Genomic DNA, 25,884 nt, shown 5'->3' with positions numbered 1-25,884 from the left:
AGGTGCATAGTCGAAGAAGTTTTTACCTGGATCACTGGAGAAATGATTTAACACTATTTTAGCAAAGCTAAAGCTAGATATTGACATAGGATGCCATGATATAATATAGCAGGATCCTTTTGTAGAGAAAGCACGGTCATACCCATCTGATAGCAGGTGAGATGCAATCGTAGCTACAACACAATTGTGCATACTGTAAACAAGCAGTGCTTGGGAAAGATGCACTTCAGAGAGAGAAGATCATAAAGAACAGACTTAAATGGGCATCAACGTGTGACCCTTGGGAGTCCCGCCGATCCGCAAAATAAAAGGGTCGTAGTCCCTTCAGTTCAGTACCAGACACATAACTGTCCATGTTTAGTACTTCGAATGACTAGGGCTGAGCTGCAGTACCAGACAGAGCCATATGAATCATGACAATACTAACATATACTTTGCTGCTAGAGGTGCAAATCGGACCTTCTTCAATGTGCCCCATATCTTGGCGTCACATGGCACTTGTTAGGTTTAGACAATCAAGAACTTTATTTGAAATGTTCGGGTCACTTACCCATGCGATCTCTTCCTCCCACAGAATTTCCTCTTCAGTTCATTTCTTTTGAAAAATACAAATGTTCCAAGAGCCAAGAGAGGTACGATCAAGAAAAAGAAGACAAGCAGCCCATCCCTGAGAGAAGTGTCTTTATCTGTAGTGTCCAAGAAACAACATGGCAGGCGGTGGTCAGAAACAAGGACTAGAAAGATACTGATATTGATTGTTGAAATGTGTTTGGAAATAATGTCAAAGAGATTTAATACAAAGGAATCTCCACTCAAAATAAGAAATTGCCAAGAAAAACATAGGTTTCCTGTATCAGTGTCCACTGCTGCTCTAATGGACATTATAAACGGTGGACATTGCAGTCAACTGTAAAGTACCAGTAGTCACCAAGATAGGAAGCCTCATGGTTGCTAGGCAACCTTCTCCTAAGTAATTTAGGAATATGGATTTATTAAAATTGCTCACAAACTGCATATCTTCAGTTTGGGGGAATGAGGGGCAGTGTGCAGATCTAGTTTGGAAGACATATTATAACCTATATATATATACTCATAGCCAATTCATTAAATTCAAGATTTCACATAATCCATATATATTAAACCGAAAAGAAAAATCTCGACATAATAATATTATATCAAAATATTTTTATTTTTACTTTATTACACATCAATAAATACAAAACATACAAAATTAACCCCCTCCCAAGTATATACTATAGACATATAAAATATAATTAAAAGAATGTGTACCAGGTTCACAAAATACAGTATCAAAAATAGTTATATATAGAGAAATAATTCCTCCCAATAGAGAATCACATCCCAGGTAAGTAATAGCTTATATCATGTGTATGAGTATCAGACTGACAGGTCCCTCCAATCAATAAAGTATAGCAACCATGCTTAAGATAATGGAGACCTAATCAGAGACAAGCTATAGGCAGTTAAAAATAGAACACAATACCTGTTGAGGACATGATACTGGTGGGATAGGACACCTGGACACCAAGCACCTCGACGCGCGTTTCGCAACCTTCGTCAGGAGGTGTAATGACTACTCTGAAGACTCAAGTTTAAATACGGTGTTAGAGGGAAGTCATAGACCAATAGTGTGCACCAAGCTGCTCACACCCCCTGACGTTCAATCATCAAGGTCATGGCACGCATCGCTGCGTGTCAAACATAATAGCGATGCACGTCAAGCCAATCAGGGAGGCAACAAATCATCTAAACCTATGGTGTGTCGCAGGCCACTCACACCCCCTGACATCTGGTCTTAGAAATCATGACACGCATCGCTGCGTGTCAAGCACATTAGCGATGCGTGTCAACGGCATCAGAAAAACAAAAAAGTTTAACTGAACTGATCCCGGCCAGGGAGTAGTGGATATCACAGTGCACAAAACTTAAACCTATGATGTGTAGCAAGCCATTCACACCCCCTGACATCTAGTCACGCATCGCTGCGTGTCAGGCACATTAACAATGCGTGTCAAAGGCATCAGTAAAGCAAAAAAAGCCATACACAAATTACACATACATATACATTAATTATAAAAACCCAATCATACTTGAAGAGCATGTATATATATCCATATATACATCCATATGTGCGTGCAACATATATTAAACTAATTGATTATATGTGATGAATAAGGGATCACCAAAGAATAAAGTGATCCATAATAAAAATTATATATATGTTAATTAAAACTAATAATTATCAAAGCGAAAGCACGTGTAAGTCAGACGAGGGGCGGACAAACAGGGCACAAACCGAGCGGGGGCCCTCCGCTCTGGAAAGTACACCGAGTCCTGCCCAACGCAAGACAAACCAAGCCTTCGCCAAGATTACACCGTGAATATATAATGTGTAATGAATAATAAAAAATAATAAAAAATAAAAATAAATTATATATATACATATATATATATATATATATATATATATATACATACATATACACATATATATACACACACACACATATGGACATACAATAAACCTAAACACATATAAAGAATATATTCAAAAACCCTATAACATATATCCAGAAAATATATATATTTAATAATCCCAACACATATATAAAAAATATATATAATAAATAACAATTGTGCTATTAAATATATTCAGACCAATGTCATGGTCAATATAAAAGAGTGAAAATATATATCAAATAATATATATATATAAATAACCCATTACAAATACAAACATATACATACATGGAAACATGAACACCAATAAAAATAATAATTCAAACAAAAATTATTATACATAATACATATATATGCTAATACAAAATTATAAATTATAATTAAAAAACAATAATAACAAATCTTGTGCATATACAGTCATTCAATAAATACACATTGTTGATGTAGATTCATAATGGCAATTTTCATCATCCATGATATCCTTCGTTTAGATGGTCACACGGTTATTTTAATCATTGAAGATACGATTCAGATCAGAAATGGTCACACCGGATCTAATCAGAGTAGAGTCAAATATAAAAAGTTAAAAAACATAGAACAATACTTACAAGAAGGATGCAAAGCTTTGAGATTCATTTAAGCCTTTCGGAGACATAGTATCTAAAATAACAATCCATTTAGTCTCCTTCCGCAAAAGGTCCCTAAAGATATCACCCCCACGGTTCCCCTGATAGATCCGATCAATCCCCTTCACCTTAAGTAACCTCCAATTCCTGTCATGGTGATCCCTAAAATGTCTAGCCAAAGGTTTGCTCCGATCACCAAAACATTCTTCGTGATCACTGTTGGTTATCCCTTTAATGTCACGAATGTGTTCCATCACGCGCACTTTAAGCTCCCTTGTGGTCATCCCCACATAGATTTTATTACAGGGACATTGCGCGTGATAGATCACATTCCGGACATTACAGTTTACAAAGTGCACTATCTTGTATGACCTACCTAAATCCGAGCCCATAAAGGAATTAGCCCTCTCCATCACTGGACAAGCCCCACAGGATCCACAGGGTACGTTACCCCATCTGGGTCCCCTGGAGCCGAATATGTATTTATTCATTGGAGGAACATAATGGCTTCGGACTAGCATATCCCGCAAATTAGAACACAGACGTGGTGTCATAGCCGGATTATCGGTCAGTATTTTACTTAATCTTTTATCTGTATGTAATACAGACCAGTGTTTCTGAAAAATATCACAAATGGAATTCCAATTTTTATTATATCTGGAGATAAATCTCACAGTAGTGTTGGATTTTTATTTTATTTTAGGTTTCAAAAGATCATTTCTATTCAAAGTTCTCACATACTCATATTCCCGTTTGACATGGGTATTATCATAGCCTCTTCTAAGAAACCTGTCAGTTAGATCCCTAGATCTGTTATCAAAACATGTATCGGAAGAACAAATACGTCTTGCACGTATAAATTGTCCCCGTGGAATGGCTTTGATCACATGTTTAGGATGTGAGGAGTCAGCCTTCAAATAGGAGTTTACAGAGGTATCTTTCCTAAAAATATCGGTAACCACCTGACCATCTGATGTGATAGAGATCTTCAAGTCCAAAAAGTCAATCTCTGTTTGGCTATATTTACTGATGAGTTTAACATTCATGTCATTGGTGTTCAAATAGTCAAGAAATGATGTCAAGTCCCTCTCACAACCCTGCCATATAAACAAAACATCATCTATAAATCTCCTCCATGATATAACAGAGAGCTCATAAGGGTTCTGTTCATCCTGAATCATATGCCGTTCCCAGAAACCCATAAATAGGTTGGCATAAGATGGGGCACAAGTGGCCCCCATTGCCGTGCCACGGGTCTGGAGATAGTATTTGTCCTTGAAAACAAAAAAATTGTGACAAAGCACAAACTCCAGTAACTCAAGGACAAGTTCGACAAGATCAGATGCCAGATTCCCAGCCTCTAAATAACATTTACATGCCCGCAGGCCATGGCTATGATGGATACAGGTATAAAGGGACTCGACATCACTTGTGACTATGTACATGTCATGTTCAAATTTTAAGCCCTCAAGGGATAACAAAATATCAGTGGAGTCACGGGTATAGGAGGGGAGGGTCTCAACATGAGGTCTAAGATAGAAGTCTATGAATCTACATGAGACCTCACTTAAACCTCCTATCCCGGAGATAATTGGTCTACCTGGGGGGCATTGAACATCCTTATGAACCTTTGGTAAAAGGTATAAGGTGGGGATTTTTGGTTCCTTCACCATCAGTCCCTCATATACACCCTTGGTGATGATTCCCTTTAGGAAAGCCCTATCTAATATTTCTTCAAGTTGGTTCCTGAATATAGAGGTAGGATTATGATCTATGATCCTATAGGTTTGTACATCATTTAACTGTCTGTTGGCCTCTTTTTCATACATGTCACTCGGCCATGCTACAATGTTTCCCCCTTTGTCCGCAGGTTTAAATATAATGTCTCATCTGTTTAAGATCTTTCAAGGCCTTTCGTTCACCCTGACTCAAATTGTCACCAAAATTTGTTTGTATATTTCTCAAATCTTTAGTAACCAACCGCACAAAAATATCAACCTGCGGACAAAGGGACAAAGCTGGAAAAGTGCTGGATTTTTTCTTTATACATGATGGGAACGTAGATTCAGACTCATCCACCCCTTGATTCTCGTCTAATAAAGAATCCAATGCCACCAGTGCTTCCCTTTCAATATCACTACCGGGATTAAATTGGTCTGGGTTCCAAAAGTGTCGTTTTAGTAACAACCTTCGAGCAAACAAATGCACATCTTTTACAGTTTCAAAAAGATCAGAATTAGCTGTAGGGCAAAATGTCAACCCCCTTTGCAAAACTGATAATTCATCAACCGTGAACTGTCGTTTGGAAAGATTGATTACCTCTAATATTTCTTTGTCCTTTTCTTGGTCTCTCTGACCCCTCCGTATTTCTTTTTGTTGTACTGACTCCGAGTGTATATTTGGGGTTGTTCTATAATTCCTTCCCGATCTAGTACGGGGGTCTGTCTGTCTAAAAAATGATCCCCTTGGGTACTTGTGACCGATGACACAGAGGAAGATCGTGACGAAGAATATAATCTTCCAGTTTTCTGCCATTTGTATACTGTATTGGTCTGATAATCCGAGATATCTCTTTTGAGTTTATTCACCTTATTGGCCTGTACTTCAGGGATTGATCGGATCTATCAGGGGAACCGTGGGGGTGATATCTTTAGGGACCTTTTGCGGAAGGAGACGAAATGGATTGTTCTTTTAGATACTATGTCTCCGAAAGGCTTAAATGAATCTCAAAGCTTTGCATCCTTCTTGTAAGTATTGTTCTATGTTTTTTAACTTTTTATATTTGACTCTACTCTGATTAGATCCGGTGTGACCATTTCTGATCTGAATGGTATCTTCAATGATTAAAATAACCGTGTGACCATCTAAACGAAGGATATCATGGATGATGAAAATTGCCATTATGAATCTACATCAACAATGTGTATTTATTGAATGACTGTATATGCACAAGATTTGTTATTATTATTTTTTAATTATAATTTATAATTTTGTATTAGCATATATATGTATTATGTATAATAATTTTTGTTTGAATTATTATTTTTATTGGTGTTCATGTTTCCATGTATGTATATGTTTGTATTTGTAATGGGTTATTTATATATATATATATATATTATTTGATATATATTTTCACTCTTTTATATTGACCATGACATTGGTCTGAATATATTTAATAGCACAATTGTTATTTATTATATATATTTTTTATATATGTGTTGGGATTATTAAATATATATATTTTCTGGATATATGTTATAGGGTTTTTGAATATATTCTTTATATGCGTTTAGGTTTATTGTATGTCCATATGTGTGTGTATATATATATGTGTATATGTATGTATATATATATTTGTATGTATATATATATATATATTATTTATTTTTATTTTTTATTATTTTTTATTATTCATTACACATTATATATTCACGGTGTAATCTTGGCGAAGGCTTGGTTTGTCTTGCGTTGGGCAGGACTCGGTGTACTTTCCAGAGCGGAGGGCCCCCGCTCGGTTTGTGCCCTGTTTGTCCGCCCCTCGTCTGACTTACACGTGCTTTCGCTTTGATAATTATTAGTTTTAATTAACATATATATAATTTTTATTATGGATCACTTTATTCTTTGGTGATCCCTTATTCATCACATATAATCAATTAGTTTAATATATGTTGCACGCACATATGGATGTATATATGGATATATATACATGCTCTTCAAGTATGATTGGGTTTTTATAATTAATGTATATGTATGTGTAATTTGTGTATGGCTTTCATGTATTGTTGTATATTCTTTATAAATGTGTGTATATATATATATATATATATATATATATATATATATGTATATGTTTTCTACTGGATATTGGTTATATGGGTATTTGTTAATATATTTGTTTGTGTGCAAGTGTATTGTGCAGGTATTTATGGCACAAAGGAGATGTGGATTGACATTTGGTTTCTGTTGAATTATGTTCGTGATATGAATTTGTTTTGTTTATGATAAATGATTCAGTTCAGTTACTTAACTTACTAAGTGTTTTTGGGTAACATTGTTTATGTGTAATGCGATACTCACTACTCCCTGGCCGGGATTTATCCAGTTAAACTTTTTTTGCTTTACTGATGCCTTTGACACGCATTGTTAATGTGCCTGACACGAAGCGATGCGTGACTAGATGTCAGGGGGTGTGAATGGCTTGCTACACATCATAGGTTTAAGTTTTGTGCACTGTGATATCCACTACTCCCTGGCCGGGATCAATCCAGTTAAACGTTTTTGTTTTGCTGATGCCGTTGACACGCATCGCTAATGTGCTTGACACGCAGCGATGCGTGTCATGATTTCTAAGACCAGATGTCAGGGGGTGTGAGTGGCCTGCGACACACCATAGGTTTAGATGATTTGTTGCCTCCCTGATTGGCTTGACGTGCATCGCTATTATGTTTGACACGCAGCGATGCGTGCCATGACCTTGATGATTGAACGTCAGGGGGTGTGAGCAGCTTGGTGCACACTATTGGTCTATGACTTCCCTCTAACACCGTATTTAAACTTGAGTCTTCAGAGTAGTCATTACACCTCCTGACGAAGGTTGCGAAACGCGCGTCGAGGTGCTTGGTGTCCAGGTGTCCTATCCCACCAGTATCATGTCCTCAACAGGTATTGTGTTCTATTTTTAACTGCCTATAGCTTGTCTCTGATTAGGTCTCCATTATCTTAAGCATGGTTGCTATACTTTATTGATTGGAGGGACCTGTCAGTCTGATACTCATACACATGATATAAGCTATTACTTACCTGGGATGTGATTCTCTATTGGGAGGAATTATTTCTCTATATATAACTATTTTTGATACTGTATTTTGTGAACCTGGTACACATTCTTTTAATTATATTTTATATGTCTATAGTATATACTTGGGAGGGGGTTAATTTTGTATGTTTTGTATTTATTGATGTGTAATAAAGTAAAAATAAAAATATTTTGATATAATATTATTATGTCGAGATTTTTCTTTTCGATTTAATAGTTTGGAAGACATAATGGAAATCGCCTATACATTAATTCCTAATATTACATAAGAACATAATTCTGATATAATGTAAGTTATTATTCACCACAAAGTTGGCATATACCCTCCACCACTAGTTACTCTGATCATACCATTATATGTAGGGCCACTGTCAACACTTCCACCATAACCCTTATTCCTGCAGTCTGGGTAGGCCCAGCCGTCATTACAGTGACAGTTCTTATTGCTGTTACATACCTATAAAACAAACATGAAATCAGCCAAAATGAGAGTTATATTGAAGGCCTAACAAACTTCAGCAAAAAAACACAATGACCAAATACATATCTTATTGTTAAAGACCTTATTTACAAACCATGGCCAATAATAAGGTGTTTGTTCCACCTATGTTGCTACTACAGACTGCATTCTTCTCGGAAGACTTCTCATTAGATTTGGAAGATGGCTGTGCCAATTTGTATGTCTTCACCCAAATGTTGGGCAATAAGTCCTAGCTTGCAGTCAGCTTTCTAGTTCTAGTTCATCCCAAAAGTGTTTTATCAGGTTAAGGCTAAAACCAGTCAAGTTTTGCACACACCTAAAAGTGCAAAATCATTGTCAAGTGCAAACAAGAAGGGGCATTCCCCGAACCTTTAATAGAATTTGGAAGCACAAGATCTCTAGCCGGTCAGTGTATAGAGTAGGAAAATATTTTCCTTCACTGAAACTAAGTCCCCAACCAAAACTATGAAGAACAGTCCTAGACCATCATTCCTCTTTCCCCAAACTTTACAGTTGACACCACGTAAAAAAGTGTGGTCCTGATAAGTGCCAAACTGCAATAGTGGTCTACTTAACATCCCTTTCAGCTGATACTTTATGCAAAATGGTTTGGTGATCTTGGTGGCTGCATGCATCTTCTTAGCCATGGTAAATTAATCTATGATAGCGTCATGTTGACAGTCACTTTGCGGTTTTGAGAGCTGGAGAACACCCACAAGTTTTCATAGCTCTGATTTCAAAGGAAAAGGCGATGTACATGCAGTTGAAACTGTGAAGGGACCTTTCATTCCCAAAATACGTGGGGTTTCTAGACGTTGAATTACCACAAATCACATTACATGACGGATTGAAATGGTCATGTGTTAAAATTTGGTAAATTCACTTTCAATTAAAAGAATGATGAGCAAAGAAGCCATAATGAAAGCCGTAGGACAAGTTAAGCATAGGGGACCGTAATGGGTTCACCACACACCCTTGATATATTCCCCAACAAAGCAGGGTTGGAAGACACATTAAAAATTATCACAATAATAGCAGAGAACTTTGGCAAGGATAAGCAATTGAAGGTGGATAAGATAAATGTACCATACTCACCCCATTACCTCCGCATTTATTTTGTACATCACAGTCATAACCCAGCACTGATGCATTGACACACTGGAACTCCTTACAGACCTAATATTGAGACAATACAAATCCTTGAAAATGTTTATAGACCAAAGGCAGAGGACATTTCTTCTTTAAAATATGGTAATAGTAGTATGTAGAGTCATAAATAAGTACTATGGAAAAATAAAATATATTTTTAGAATCCATACCTTGCCTTCTGCACACTTAGTGCCCTCGTTGACCATAGCAGGATCTGGAACATCGGTACCAAGTTGGAAATCCACTCCCCAGCATATAGTACCTTGGACATGTGTCTTAATAGTTGATGGCTCAATGCCAAAGATAGGCATGGAGTTTGCATTTTCACACTGTAATTTTCCACATTGTGCATTCCTGAGGGAGAAAGAATGACAAAATATAGCAAAGTGCCAGTAGAGATATCACTGCACACATTACCAACACAAACCAATTACAGTATTCATGCCTTATAGGGGTTGTTCCATCAGGATAACCCCCTTTTCTAATGCAGCTGCCACAATAAGTGGTTGGCCAGGGATCCAGCTGCAGGAACCCCCAGTGATCAGCTGTTATCACCTGTGAAAGTTGCCAGTATGTTAACATTTCACATTGCAAAGGAAATGTAACATTACCGGGTGCCCATGGAAATCAATGAATTCCCATGTAATACATGATTTGACCAAGTCCTCCAGAGCGAGAAACCCCTCTATGATGCCCATATGCCCAAAAGGACATATTGAACAAGGGTTGCCTTGATGGAAAAACCCCTTTAAGAACATACAAAGGTCAGTAAAACATTTCCAAAAAGCTAAAAGTAGTTGCTGCTCATTTCTCCTGTAGTGGCCGCTACTGGGGAAATGTAGTATTGCATGCAGCTATTTAAATGGCTTGGGTATGCCATAGTGTGTCTTTTAGCAGCTCTCTGCTCTGGCTCATAGAGGGGGTTCTTAAGTGGGAGAACCCTCTTATTGATGTCCATTAACGCTAATACGGTATATGGAAAGAGGTTGTCGAGATGGGACAACCCGTTTAAAAAGGAGTCAAAGCAAATTAACCATAACAGAGCAAGAAATACACGTTAGCTCCAAAACAAGTCCTTCATCCAGTCCCGCTTAAATGGATAAACGATGAAATGTAACAATATAAAGTTGGACTCGGAGCTTTGCGTTAGAACACGTGCTAATAATTCCAAACAACTGGGAGGGTTCGTCAGTTTGTACCCTTCCAATTGTATTGAATTAGTACATGTTCTAACATAGAGCTCCGAGACCTACATTATGTTTTTCCTTTAAAAAAAAAAAAAAAAAAGACTTCATTGGTTCAGTGTTTTCCTTAGAAATTAGGTTTTTATGATTTTATTCTTATAGATGTTATTAGAACGGTTTTATGGAAATCCGCTTTTAGCAGTACAGTAGAAACACAATCAAGTTTTCCACATCAAGTTAATGGGGAATCACAGCAAAACTGCAACAAATAGAACAATCTGCTGTTTATACACTACTAAAAAACTAAGCAAAATGGCAAGTGTGAAAGTAGCCTAAGGGTTCTTTAAGACAAACCTCGTGACTTACCGTAATTCACAGGATTTGTATGCGTTGCCTTGGTAACCACAGTTCCCAAATCGGTCACCTTTAGAGTTTACATTTTGGAAACAAATAGGAGCCGCTGCCTTTGCCTCTACAACATATAATCATACACACATATCAGAAAGCTGCTGTGACCCCAAGAGGATCACTGAACCTAACACTGGGCAAACTAGTTTTCTTCGACGATCATTGATAACGGTGACAACATTCCTCTAAATCACAGCATGCCCCGACAGTCAGACACTGTCGAGGTCATGATGGGAGTTGTAGTTTGGCTCCAGCTGTAGAGTGACAGGTTGGAGAACACTTAAAAATTGTAAGCTTTTATGGGTAGGGCTCAACCCTGTAATTTAAATACAGATATGTCCTTTCTTACCTTTCCTCTTATCTCAACATATATGTGGCGTGAGATAACCAGCTTTGAAAAAAAACCACATAATTTCACGACACTCTGTCACGAGATGTGTACGCTATACTGTGTGGCCACCCAGTGGTTGTGATGTGAACTGAAGCCTGTCAAAGGCTTTGCTGGAATGTCGTGATATGTGTTGAATTTGTTTCATGAGAAATTGGAGTTTTTAACCAAATTCAAGTAAAGGTAAGGGTGGACACGTCTGATGTGTTCATACTTGTCCTGTTAAAAACAATGACTGTTAAAATGTATTGTTTCTATTTGGTGAAATAACGATCCCCTATTGTAAATTATAAGAACATTATCTGTGACTATATAAAAGCATGAGACCGCAGAGCAAGTGAATTTTCATACAGGTCCAGGAACTCCTAATATTTTTTATAATTTATAGCTGCGAGTACATTTTTCTTTGTCATATACAATTTTGCTACTGCAGAACCTCTTTAAGAAGGTGAAGGGGATCCTTTTATCCCCCACTGATTGATATGAAACTCCATCATTTTCAAAAAGAAGGTCTGAAGCATCTGATGTAAGGCTCCGTTCACATTTGCGTTGTGCCATTCCATTGTTCTGCTCCATCAGAGGAGCAGAAAAAGGAAAGAACTGAAACAATGGTTCCATTGCACAACGGACACCGCCGGTTGCCGACGGAACCTATTGACCTAGTAGGTTACGGCTACGTCGGCTTTCTGTCGGGGTGTCCGTGATTTTACCGGGCACAATAGCACAGCATGCTGTAAACTCCGGAAACCCTGCCGGATCTGCGATGGATGCCCTTAACGGAGCCTCCGACGCAGATGTGAACATAGGCTAACACTGCTCATCTACCTCCCCGGTAGTTCGGGCCCGTATGAGTCTATGAACATGTTCAGCGTAGGCACCAGGAGCATTTCCTGGCGCATGTGCGAAACAAACACAGTAAACAATGTGAACATAGCTTAATAATTGCAATAACTAAAAACTTTCAATTTAGTACGCAAAATTATGAGGAACCCAGTGGTGCAGAAGATCCCTTGGCATCGGGTCATAGATGGGACCTCTGTTCCAACAGATATTCTCTATTATGCTGCTCGTATGAAATCAATATTACAGATATTAATAATGTAAATTTTAAATTCTGACAAATCTGTAAAGAGCAAGCTCTTACCCTGTCCAAAAATTCCTTGGCACTGTGCATCGTAATACTGGCAGATGCCATTGTAGCAGTAGGCTTGCTTGTTTTGGCATGGGTTTCCATTCTGAATGAACACATCTGGTTGACAGAAAGGAGAGGAGCCATTGCAATACTCAGGGAGGTCACATTCATTGGTCATGTCTCGGCACACGGTACCACCTGCAGAGAACTGGAGAAAAATTAAGAAAAGGTTACATAAAAGTAGAGCGCTCTGCAAAAGAGGGTCCTGCTCTGGAGGACTTGGCACAACTATCTATTACATTGTCGGCCATTCACTTGAATAGGTGCCGTGTAATACTACTAGGTTTCCACTAGAGCATCGCTGCAAGAGAAATGTGTGGCCACCCGCAGCATCCCTGGCAAGAAGAGCTGATTGTCAGGGGTTTTAGCAGCCGTTCCTGCAGTGATCATTTGATTGCAGGTGGGGAGAGGGGCTGACTTTTTTTTTTTTTTTAGAAGGGGTGTGTCCAATCATATCTCGCGAATGAGACCCTTTACTTTAGAGATTATTGGCGGCCCCAGCTCGTAGACCTCCATTAATGTATAAAATGTTTAGGCTGGCATAGCTGTATGAGGTGTTGTCTATTATACAGTAGAATGAGTAGTATTTTCACAAACAAGAGGTATGAGACAAGAAAAGCATGTCAGCTTCTTGCTGAAACAGCGCCACTTTTGCTCATGGGCTATGTCTGGTATTGCAGCTTAACTTAACTCAAGTGAATGGAACTAAACTGTAATACCAGTAATAGCCCATGGACAAAAGTGGCGCTGTTTCAGGAAGAAAGCAGTCATGTTTTTCTACTGGCATACAACCCATTTAAAAAGATACTATTCTGCGATACATATATTCATGTGTTTGTCCGTTTTGTTTTTCGTTTTGGTTTATTCATTTCATTTTTTATTGTTATTTTCATACATTTATCATTTCCTTTACCATCTTTTTTAAAGTATCATTTAGGCTCTGTTTGCATTCGCATCAGGGGCTCCGTCACAAATGCTTTCTGTTAAAAATAGTGGATAAAGTAGAAAACGAGAGGATCTATATTGGCGCTGCTGCGTGGATCAGGTGCGATGGAGAGACGAGTAGACTCTTCCTTGGTTTAAATAGGTGCTTTATTGCAACGCGTTTCGACGCCGAACTGGCGTCTTCATCAGGCATAAAATTTCAGTTTAAAACATGCTGGTATATATATACAACACTGGGTACTGATTGGCCCAGTTCAGATGGAACAGAATTGGCAAGGAAAAAACCGCCAAAACATGGTGGGTCAAAGTTCAAACAAATAACAGACAGGATAAAAGAAATAGTCAAATTGAATTACGATTAGAATGGGAACATATGATTACATGAATAAAACTTGGGATATTAAAATATAAAATAAAAAATAAAATATAAATGTTTTGCGTGATTTTATATAAGTCAAATGTTGTAACAGCACCGAGAACGTAAATATTTCTAGTAAAGAGGTTTTTTTCCCCATAATGTGGTCTGTAAAGGTTTATTTCCCGTTAGTGATACCGTAACATAAGTGTGTTACTTTTATTCGGTGTTGTTATTATTTTTATTGATGTAGTAGATGGGGATTTGTTTGGGTCAATGCGGGCCGTAGTCATGGAGATTACTTAAACTACGGAAGCCGAGGCAGGCCAAAGTTAGGTGGTGGACCGCATACGGTGAAGCGCAAGGTGGAACGCAGAATGGCACGCAAAGTCCGGGGAATCGTGTGAGATGTCATCAAGTACAGAGATGGACAGAACTATTGCTGAAAAAGTAAGTAGAGATTTGTGTGAACGAATTCTAATTCACAATGTAGGAAAAAACGGAGGGGGGGGGGGAATTTTAACGACAACTGACGAGTCAGAAGTTTATTTAGATGAGACAATTTGAATGGTTTATTCAAATATAGAGTTTGTTAGGAAGAAGAGGGTATTTGATTTCATATGTGATCGCTAGGTTATGATTAAAAGATTATGAAGGAAAATGTATGTGCGTCTTAGTGTGTTTACTAGACGGATCCAGGCATATCGTAATTATGGGAATTAATAACTAATGGTAGGACTAGTCCAAGGATGACTCTGAGATGTCGTTCAGGCCTCTGGGGTGTAATGTATCCATTTTAAATATCCAAAAATTCTCTCTTTGTTTCAACTTATTGAACCTATTTGGGACATCGGGGTGAATATGCTCAATAGGAGTAATGCGGATTTCATTAAATTGGCATTTATGTATTTGGGCAAAGTGGCGAGAAACACTGTGTTTTAGAAAACCAGTTTTGATATTGAAACGGTGGTTATTAACCCGGGTCCGTAGGCATTGCGTAGTCCTGCCTATATACTGTAGTTGACAAGGGCATTCTATAAGGTAAACGACATATGAGCTGCCGCAGTTGAGAAACGTTCTGATTGGAAACTTTTCATCGGTAACTGAGGATGTGTATGTATGTTTGTTATGATTAATAATGTCACAGCATAAACAGCGTGGCCGACCACATTTGTATGAACCTTTGAGATCCGAGAGGAAGTTAGAGTCGGGTATTTGAGGTTTTTTGATTCTACTAGGAGCCAGGATATTTTTAAGGGTGGAAGACCGCCTGAAGGTAATATTCGGTTTCATGGGGACCAGGTCTTTCAGGTAAGGGTCATTTTTGATAATGTGCCAATGCTTACCTAGGATAGCTCTGATAGACTTATTGCCTTTGTTATAAGTGGTAATAAAATTGGTATTAAAATTCTTGTTAGGTCCAGGATCTCTAGAGGGCGGGTTTAGGCAGGAAACTTGTGTTAGTTCGGTGGCTCTCTGTCTAGCACCTTTTATTAATTTCAGAGGGAAGTGTTTGTCCTTAAATCGTTGCTCAAGGACATTGCACTCCTTGTAATAGTGAGTGTCTGTACTGCAATTTTTTCTGATTCTTCTAAATTGTCCGAATGGTATGTTTTTCAACCAAGGGCGGTAATGGGCACTTTTGAAATCGATGTAACTGTTTACATCTACCAGTTTGAAATGTGTTTGGGTAATGAATTTATTGTAAATGCTATCGTAACTAATTGTGAGGTCTAGAAAATCAATGGAAATCGGGGAAAAGGTGTGCGTAAATGTTAATCCATATTTATTATTATTCAAAGTCTTGATGAAAAGGGAGGCTTCATCCATACTTCCTCTCCAAACAAGAAAAAGATCGTCAATAAAGCGTCGGTATAATATTATATTGTCTTTAAATTGATGTGGGCCATGAATGTGTGTTTTTTCAAATGCACCCATGTAGAGGTTTGCATATGCTGGTGCAAATCTGGTGCCCATGGCGCATCCTTTAACCTGGTTGTAAAAGTTATTGTTGAAACTGAAAGTATTGTGATAGAGGATAAATTTAATGCACTTGACTAAAAAACGGACTTGTGGATCAGGAATTAGGGTATTTGCTGAAAGATAGGATTGGACAGTTTCTATGCCCTTGCTATGAGGGATATTACTGTACAAGGCGGTAACGTCTGCTGTAAGGAAACCAATTTGGGGTAGGGAGGGGTCAAAATTCAAATTATTCAGATCTCTAATTAAATGTGTAGAGTCTTTTAAGTACGATGGTAGGGTCAATACAATGGGTTGGAGATGGAGGTCAATAAAATGGGAAAGGTTACTGGTAAGTGAACCTATCCCAGAAATAATAGGGCGTCCTGGGGGGTTAGTGAGTGACTTATGTATTTTAGGTAGGTGGTATATGAAAGGCATATTTGGGAATGGGACCGATAGGAACTGTTTTTCTTTTTTGGTAATTAGACTTTCAATGGCTGCAGATTCAATAAGATTTTGATATTCCGATATATAGGAGGACAGTGGGTTGGTGGTTAATTTATTGTAAAATGAGGTATCACTCAAAATCCTCATAGTTTCGCCCAGGTAGTCGGTTCTATCCTGTATAACTATGCCCCCTCCCTTATCTGCCGGGCGGATAACTATATTTGTATTATTCTGGAGGGTTTTTAATGCCCTTCTTTCATAGGAGGTCAGATTGTCTGGGTGATGTGATGGTGTTTCAAATGACCTAAATTCGTTGCTCACTAGGGTGGAAAAGGTTTCTAGCATAGGTCCTTGGTGATAGGTTGGGTAGAATGTTGATTTTGGGTGGACTTCCACTGGAACAGCGCGTGGAGAGGCCCTGTTTGGGGGTTCTTCGGTAGGGCCTCTCCACGCGCTGTTCCAGTGGAAGTCCACCCAAAATCAACATTCTACCCAACCTATCACCAAGGACCTATGCTAGAAACCTTTTCCACCCTAGTGAGCAACGAATTTATGTCATTTGAAACACCATCACATCACCCAGACAATCTGACCTCCTATGAAAGAAGGGCATTAAAAACCCTCCAGAATAATACAAATATAGTTATCCGCCCGGCAGATAAGGGAGGGGGCATAGTTATACAGGATAGAACCGACTACCTGGGCGAAACTATGAGGATTTTGAGTGATACCTCATTTTACAATAAATTAACCACCAACCCACTGTCCTCCTATATATCGGAATATCAAAATCTTATTGAATCTGCAGCCATTGAAAGTCTAATTACCAAAAAAGAAAAACAGTTCCTATCGGTCCCATTCCCAAATATGCCTTTCATATACCACCTACCTAAAATACATAAGTCACTCACTAACCCCCCAGGACGCCCTATTATTTCTGGGATAGGTTCACTTACCAGTAACCTTTCCCATTTTATTGACCTCCATCTCCAACCCATTGTATTGACCCTACCATCGTACTTAAAAGACTCTACACATTTAATTAGAGATCTGAATAATTTGAATTTTGACCCCTCCCTACCCCAAATTGGTTTCCTTACAGCAGACGTTACCGCCTTGTACAGTAATATCCCTCATAGCAAGGGCATAGAAACTGTCCAATCCTATCTTTCAGCAAATACCCTAATTCCTGATCCACAAGTCCGTTTTTTAGTCAAGAGCATTAAATTTATCCTCTATCACAATACTTTCAGTTTCAACAATAACTTTTACAACCAGGTTAAAGGATGCGCCATGGGCACCAGATTTGCACCAGCATATGCAAACCTCTACATGGGTGCATTCGAAAAAACACACATTCATGGCCCACATCAATTTAAAGACAATATAATATTATACCGACGCTTTATTGACGATCTTTTTCTTATTTGGAGAGGAAGTATGGATGAAGCCTCTCTTTTCATCAAGACTTTGAATAATAATGAATATGGATTAACATTTACGCACACCTTTTCCCCGATTTCCATTGATTTTCTAGACCTCACAATTAGTTACGATAGCATTTACAATAAATTCATTACCCAAACACATTTCAAACTGGTAGATGTAAACAGTTACATCGATTTCAAAAGTGCCCATTACCGCCCTTGGTTGAAAAACATACCATTCGGACAATTTAGAAGAATCAGAAAAAATTGCAGTACAGACACTCACTATTACAAGGAGTGCAATGTCCTTGAGCAACGATTTAAGGACAAACACTTCCCTCTGAAATTAATAAAAGGTGCTAGACAGAGAGCCACCGAACTAACACAAGTTTCCTGCCTAAACCCGCCCTCTAGAGATCCTGGACCTAACAAGAATTTTAATACCAATTTTATTACCACTTATAACAAAGGCAATAAGTCTATCAGAGCTATCCTAGGTAAGCATTGGCACATTATCAAAAATGACCCTTACCTGAAAGACCTGGTCCCCATGAAACCGAATATTACCTTCAGGCGGTCTTCCACCCTTAAAAATATCCTGGCTCCTAGTAGAATCAAAAAACCTCAAATACCCGACTCTAACTTCCTCTCGGATCTCAAAGGTTCATACAAATGTGGTCGGCCACGCTGTTTATGCTGTGACATTATTAATCATAACAAACATACATACACATCCTCAGTTACCGATGAAAAGTTTCCAATCAGAACGTTTCTCAACTGCGGCAGCTCATATGTCGTTTACCTTATAGAATGCCCTTGTCAACTACAGTATATAGGCAGGACTACGCAATGCCTACGGACCCGGGTTAATAACCACCGTTTCAATATCAAAACTGGTTTTCTAAAACACAGTGTTTCTCGCCACTTTGCCCAAATACATAAATGCCAATTTAATGAAATCCGCATTACTCCTATTGAGCATATTCACCCCGATGTCCCAAATAGGTTCAATAAGTTGAAACAAAGAGAGAATTTTTGGATATTTAAAATGGATACATTACACCCCAGAGGCCTGAACGACATCTCAGAGTCATCCTTGGACTAGTCCTACCATTAGTTATTAATTCCCATAATTACGATATGCCTGGATCCGTCTAGTAAACACACTAAGACGCACATACATTTTCCTTCATAATCTTTTAATCATAACCTAGCGATCACATATGAAATCAAATACCCTCTTCTTCCTAACAAACTCTATATTTGAATAAACCATTCAAATTGTCTACAAATATAATGGTGGTTTCTCTTGGCTCAAATACCCACAAAATCTCTCTCAGACCGGAGCAGGCAAAACTAAATTGGGTATGATCCAACAAATACCCTAAATAGCATATATAAAGTACAGTGAAGTTTACCGCTCAGACGGCACTGGTAACAGTCCAATATCATTCAGTATAGACACTCTCTCCCAGAAAAATGCAGTGGACAGTCCGCAATCCAATGAGGGTGTGGATGGTAATTCTTATCCTTGTAGTTCCACCAAGCTCCTTATCGTCTCCCTCCACATTCAAAGAACTCCTGGTAGGAAAAGGATCTTATGTCTCTAATAGATGGAAAAAGGAAGACACATAGTGCAACACCCTCTGAAAAAAGATTGCTCCACGCCAAGTTTAATCCATACTCACAGAAGTAACAAGAAATAAAAGCATCAAGGTAAGTAAAAATCTTTAAAATTTCTAGGCGGCACGCCAAACACTCTCGCCCGACCCTGGGTTTCGCCCTTCCGGCTTCCTCTGGGGCATGTGTGACGTGTCTAATTAACAAGTTTATATAGCCGCATATCATTTAAATTTACATAAATTTACATACATAAAAAATGGTTAAAAAAAAAAAAACATATACACCCACAATGATCTCTGCAATATATAGAGATAATCTGATCTTACCATCATAATCGTATACATATATATACACTTTTATTATTTTTATATAAATGCCTAATCTCTTTAAAAAGTAAAAAAATATATATAATATATTATGCTAAACAAGCCTATTTGCCACCTTTATAGTTGGTTAGATTCCACATATCATCCCATATCCATTATATTGATTTTTATTTATATTTTATCAGTTGTTTTATATTTTTTCTGTCTCTAATTTTCCACTTAGTCTGAACTGTGGCCAATCTCTAAAGCTTACAGAGCTTCAGTGAGCTGCAGCTAATCAGAACAATTAAGTTCTGCTGAGACAAGATCCCTTGGTCATAATGCTATGTGTGAACAAGTCTCTTACTAATACTATACATAGGGCATTTTTTGGCATAATTGTTTTCATAACATGGAACTACAAATATGGACCAGAATATCTATCAGATGGTATCTCACCAATATTAATAAATACTTGTATAAACAAAACAAAAAAAACAAAAAAACATTTTTATAAAAAACACTTCAATTCGAAGTCTGAATTGAGTCCTAAGGGCTGAAGCGTTTTTAATTGATAGATCCAAAAACTTTCTTGCTTGCTCATTTTTTTAAATAAAATCCTCCCCCCTCCAATGATTATCAATTGTCTCAATAGCAAAGAATTTAGTGTCCTTGGGATCTTTATGGTGGAATTTACAATAGTGTGCTGACACACTATGGTCCATCTTGCCTTTTCTGATGTTATTACAGTGTTCTGCTATTCGAGTTTTCAATTTGCGGGCTGTACGTCCTACATATAACTGCCCACAGGGACACTGCAATAAGTATATAACCCCTTTAGTATTACACGTTGTAAAATGTTTGATCTCATATTTTCTTTTATTTTCGGCATCCATGAAAAAGGTAACATTCCCCTTTCTTTTATTATACCCCACTTCTTTACAAGCTTTACACTTGTTACAGGAAAAAAATCCTTTTGTCGCAATAATTGGTTTTGTAGGAGCTTTTATAAAACTATGAGTAATTTTATCCTTTATATTAGGTGCCCTACGATGTACAATACTAGGATTTTTGGGCAACCTAGATCCTATAACAGGATCGTTCCTTACAATATGCCAATTTTTTCTAATAATATTTCGTATCAATGAAGAACTTGTGGAATATGTGGTAATGAACGGAACCCTTAATGTTTTATCATTATCATCAATTCTCTTTGTATGAAAATGATCAATTTTTTTGATGTTATCGCCAGAATGGACTGCGATTTCTTCTCTAACCTCCTTCAATGCTGACGACACCCTCTGTTCCTCATAATTCCTTTCTATCAAACGAGATTTAATAATTTGTGACTGTACATCAAAGTCCTCTATTTTTGTACAGTTTTTCTTTATCCTTTTAAACTGCCCTTTTGGGATATTCCGAAGCCAAGGTTTAAAATGGCAACTTGAACATTCAATATAACTATTACAGTCAGTAGGTTTGAAATAATTTTTGGTGTATAGTACATTGTTTTCTATAAAAATTTCCAAATCCAGAAAGCTAACTCTATTTTTATCATACTCTGAAGTAAAGGTCAGATTACATTTATTGTTATTAATATAATCTATGAAAGTTAATAAATTCTCTGTTGTTCCTTCCCAAATGATAACCACATCATCTATGTAACGTTTGTACAACTTTATGAATTCACAGAAAGGATTATTACTAGAGTAAATAAAAGAATCTTCCCAGACTGCCAGGTACAGATTTGCATAACTTGGTGCAAATTTAGCGCCCATAGCAGTACCGGCAGTCTGAAGGTAATAGTCTGAATTATACCAGAAATAATTCTTCTCTAAACTAAACCTAATGAGGTCTATAATAAAACGACCTTGCTCAGGAGTCATATTTTTATCCATACCAAGAGTATGTTCTACAGCCTGTATCCCTAATTCGTGGGGTATACAGGTATACAATGATGAGACATCGCATGTGCATAAAATAGTGTCTCTATTGACATTCACGGTTTTTAACTCCTCGATTACATGTGTGGAATCTTTCACATGGGATCTACTAGCAACAACATATTTTTGCAAGAAACAATCAATATACTCAGAAATGCGACTAGTTAGCGAATCTATTCCGGCTACAATTGGCCGACCTGGCGGATTGGTCTTGTTCTTATGAACTTTAGGTAAGTAATAAATTACAGGGATCTTGGGATGTTTTATATTTAAATATTCAAATTCCCGGTCATTTAGAATCCCCCTCTTTTTTGCATCCAGAAGGAGACTCTCCAGTTGTTTTTTGAAAACTTCGGTAGGATTATTCTTTAGTTTTTTATAGGTAACACAGTCTGACAGTAATCTTTTCATTTCAGTGTGATAATCAGATTTATTTAAAATAACAATCCCCCCCCCTTTATCCGCAGGTTTTATTACCACCTTAAGATCTTTTTCTAAATCTCTCAACGCTGTTTCTTCTGCGGAGGTTAAATTCTTTCCTTTATTCTTCACACTTATCAGATCCAATTGGTTGAGTACAACCTTTTTAAAAGCCTCAATACAATGGTTGTTGCTAATAAGGGGTATGAATCCTGATTTATCACGTAAATGTGTGTGGTTATATTGGTCTTTATGTCCTTCAAAGACTGTCTCTTTATGTGTGACGTTATCTCTACTATTTTTTATAGCGAAATGCTTCTGGAGGTTGAGGGATCGAATGAACTTGTGTACGTCAATGTATGTTTTAAATTTATTCATGGATTGTGAGGGTGCAAATTTAATCCCTTTACTTAGAACTCTATAGTGGTCATCTGTGAGTGTTTTATCACTCAAATTGAATACTCCTTTTTTACTCAGATCTCCTTCTGTTTTTTTGGGGGAACAGTCACCCCTTCTATTCTTTGTCCTTTTGCCTCGTCTAATTTTCTTTTTAGCGGCGTCAGTCTTTCCCCTTGAAAATGATTTTCTTTCTGGGGTATTAAATTTTGCGATTTTAATAACTGGTGGGGAAAATTTTTTGGATTAATACCATGATTCATGTTGCCTGGTTGTAATGAGGGTATGTATTGATCCACTTCCTGATATTGATAATTATTATAGTATCTCGGAGGTCTAAAACCTCTCTGTTGGTATGGGATATGGTGATACTGTCTATGATAGGCTTGAGAACTATAGTTATTCCTAAAAGAAGGAGGATAGCTCTGCTGGTATACTCCAAAATTTCTTCTTGGACTATTTTTATAAGTATTGCCATTGTAAGGCCTTCTATAATTTCTCCCATGTGTCTGATCATCTTGTCTGTGGCGATTATCGTACCCCTGTACAGGGACATTGCTAAATTTCTGTTCTCCCTTGTCCCCCAAATGCATATTGGTCTGTGTGATATCTAATTTTTGGTGCCATTTATATACTGTTTTATTTATATAGTCATTTTTTATTTTTATATATTTCTTATGTTTTTTGGCTCTAATATCATTCTCAATCTTTTTAATTCTCTTTTGACTTAGTCCAGAAGCATTTCGCTATAAAAAATAGTAGAGATAACGTCACACATAAAGAGACAGTCTTTGAAGGACATAAAGACCAATATAACCACACACATTTACGTGATAAATCAGGATTCATACCCCTTATTAGCAACAACCATTGTATTGAGGCTTTTAAAAAGGTTGTACTCAACCAATTGGATCTTATAAGTGTGAAGAATAAAGGAAAGAATTTAACCTCCGCAGAAGAAACAGCGTTGAGAGATTTAGAAAAAGATCTTAAGGTGGTAATAAAACCTGCGGATAAAGGGGGGGGGGATTGTTATTTTAAATAAATCTGATTATCACACTGAAATGAAAAGATTACTGTCAGACTGTGTTACCTATAAAAAACTAAAGAATAATCCTACCGAAGTTTTCAAAAAACAACTGGAGAGTCTCCTTCTGGATGCAAAAAAGAGGGGGATTCTAAATGACCGGGAATTTGAATATTTAAATATAAAACATCCCAAGATCCCTGTAATTTATTACTTACCTAAAGTTCATAAGAACAAGACCAATCCGCCAGGTCGGCCAATTGTAGCCGGAATAGATTCACTAACTAGTCGCATTTCTGAGTATATTGATTGTTTCTTGCAAAAATATGTTGTTGCTAGTAGATCCCATGTGAAAGATTCCACACATGTAATCGAGGAGTTAAAAACCGTGAATGTCAATAGAGACACTATTTTATGCACATGCGATGTCTCATCATTGTATACCTGTATACCCCACGAATTAGGGATACAGGCTGTAGAACATACTCTTGGTATGGATAAAAATATGACTCCTGAGCAAGGTCGTTTTATTATAGACCTCATTAGGTTTAGTTTAGAGAAGAATTATTTCTGGTATAATTCAGACTATTACCTTCAGACTGCCGGTACTGCTATGGGCGCTAAATTTGCACCAAGTTATGCAAATCTGTACCTGGCAGTCTGGGAAGATTCTTTTATTTACTCTAGTAATAATCCTTTCTGTGAATTCATAAAGTTGTACAAACGTTACATAGATGATGTGGTTATCATTTGGGAAGGAACAACAGAGAATTTATTAACTTTCATAGATTATATTAATAACAATAAATGTAATCTGACCTTTACTTCAGAGTATGATAAAAATAGAGTTAGCTTTCTGGATTTGGAAATTTTTATAGAAAACAATGTACTATACACCAAAAATTATTTCAAACCTACTGACTGTAATAGTTATATTGAATGTTCAAGTTGCCATTTTAAACCTTGGCTTCGGAATATCCCAAAAGGGCAGTTTAAAAGGATAAAGAAAAACTGTACAAAAATAGAGGACTTTGATGTACAGTCACAAGTTATTAAATCTCGTTTGATAGAAAGGAATTATGAGGAACAGAGGGTGTCGTCAGCATTGAAGGAGGTTAGAGAAGAAATCGCAGTCCATTCTGGCGATAACATCAAAAAAATTGATCATTTTCATACAAAGAGAATTGATGATAATGATAAAACATTAAGGGTTCCGTTCATTACCACATATTCCACAAGTTCTTCATTGATACGAAATATTATTAGAAAAAATTGGCATATTGTAAGGAACGATCCTGTTATAGGATCTAGGTTGCCCAAAAATCCTAGTATTGTACATCGTAGGGCACCTAATATAAAGGATAAAATTACTCATAGTTTTATAAAAGCTCCTACAAAACCAATTATTGCGACAAAAGGATTTTTTTCCTGTAACAAGTGTAAAGCTTGTAAAGAAGTGGGGTATAATAAAAGAAAGGGGAATGTTACCTTTTTCATGGATGCCGAAAATAAAAGAAAATATGAGATCAAACATTTTACAACGTGTAATACTAAAGGGGTTATATACTTATTGCAGTGTCCCTGTGGGAAGTTATATGTAGGACGTACAGCCCGCAAATTGAAAACTCGAATAGCAGAACACTGTAATAACATCAGAAAAGGCAAGATGGACCATAGTGCGTCAGCACACTATTGTAAATTCCACCATAAAGATCCCAAGGACACTAAATTCTTTGCTATTGAGACAATTGATAATCATTGGAGGGGGGAGGATTTTATTTAAAAAAATGAGCAAGCAAGAAAGTTTTTGGATCTATCAATTAAAAACGCTTCAGCCCTTAGGACTCAATTCAGACTTCGAATTGAAGTGTTTTTTATAAAAATGTTTTTTTGTTTTTTTTGTTTTGTTTATACAAGTATTTATTAATATTGGTGAGATACCATCTGATAGATATTCTGGTCCATATTTGTAGTTCCATGTTATGAAAACAATTATGCCAAAAAATGCCCTATGTATAGTATTAGTAAGAGACTTGTTCACACATAGCATTATGACCAAGGGATCTTGTCTCAGCAGAACTTAATTGTTCTGATTAGCTGCAGCTCACTGAAGCTCTGTAAGCTTTAGAGATTGGCCACAGTTCAGACTAAGTGGAAAATTAGAGACAGAAAAAATATAAAACAACTGATAAAATATAAATAAAAATCAATATAATGGATATGGGATGATATGTGGAATCTAACCAACTATAAAGGTGGCAAATAGGCTTGTTTAGCATAATATATTATATATATTTTTT

General features: G+C 37.1%; 1 protein-coding gene across 1 annotated transcript in view; it reads right to left on the bottom strand.

Annotated features, from left to right (window-relative positions):
• ADAM9 (ADAM metallopeptidase domain 9) overlaps positions 1–25,884 on the bottom strand; it is a 127,529-nt gene that overhangs the window by 11,679 nt on the left and 89,966 nt on the right. Inside the window, exons 14-19 of the mRNA XM_075858815.1 lie at positions 12,684–12,879; positions 11,110–11,215; positions 9,730–9,913; positions 9,506–9,586; positions 8,281–8,386; positions 551–686 (exon numbers count right to left, since the gene is read on the bottom strand). Coding sequence (XP_075714930.1) covers positions 551–686; positions 8,281–8,386; positions 9,506–9,586; positions 9,730–9,913; positions 11,110–11,215; positions 12,684–12,879 — 809 coding nt within the window. The remainder of the gene's footprint in view (positions 1–550; positions 687–8,280; positions 8,387–9,505; positions 9,587–9,729; positions 9,914–11,109; positions 11,216–12,683; positions 12,880–25,884) is intronic.

The sequence above is a fragment of the Rhinoderma darwinii genome, chromosome 3 (genome assembly GCF_050947455.1).
Source record: "Rhinoderma darwinii isolate aRhiDar2 chromosome 3, aRhiDar2.hap1, whole genome shotgun sequence".
NCBI lineage: Eukaryota > Metazoa > Chordata > Amphibia > Anura > Rhinodermatidae > Rhinoderma > Rhinoderma darwinii.
The sequence above is the reverse complement of the archived record's forward strand: the minus strand, read 5'-3'. Positions and strand labels throughout refer to the sequence as shown.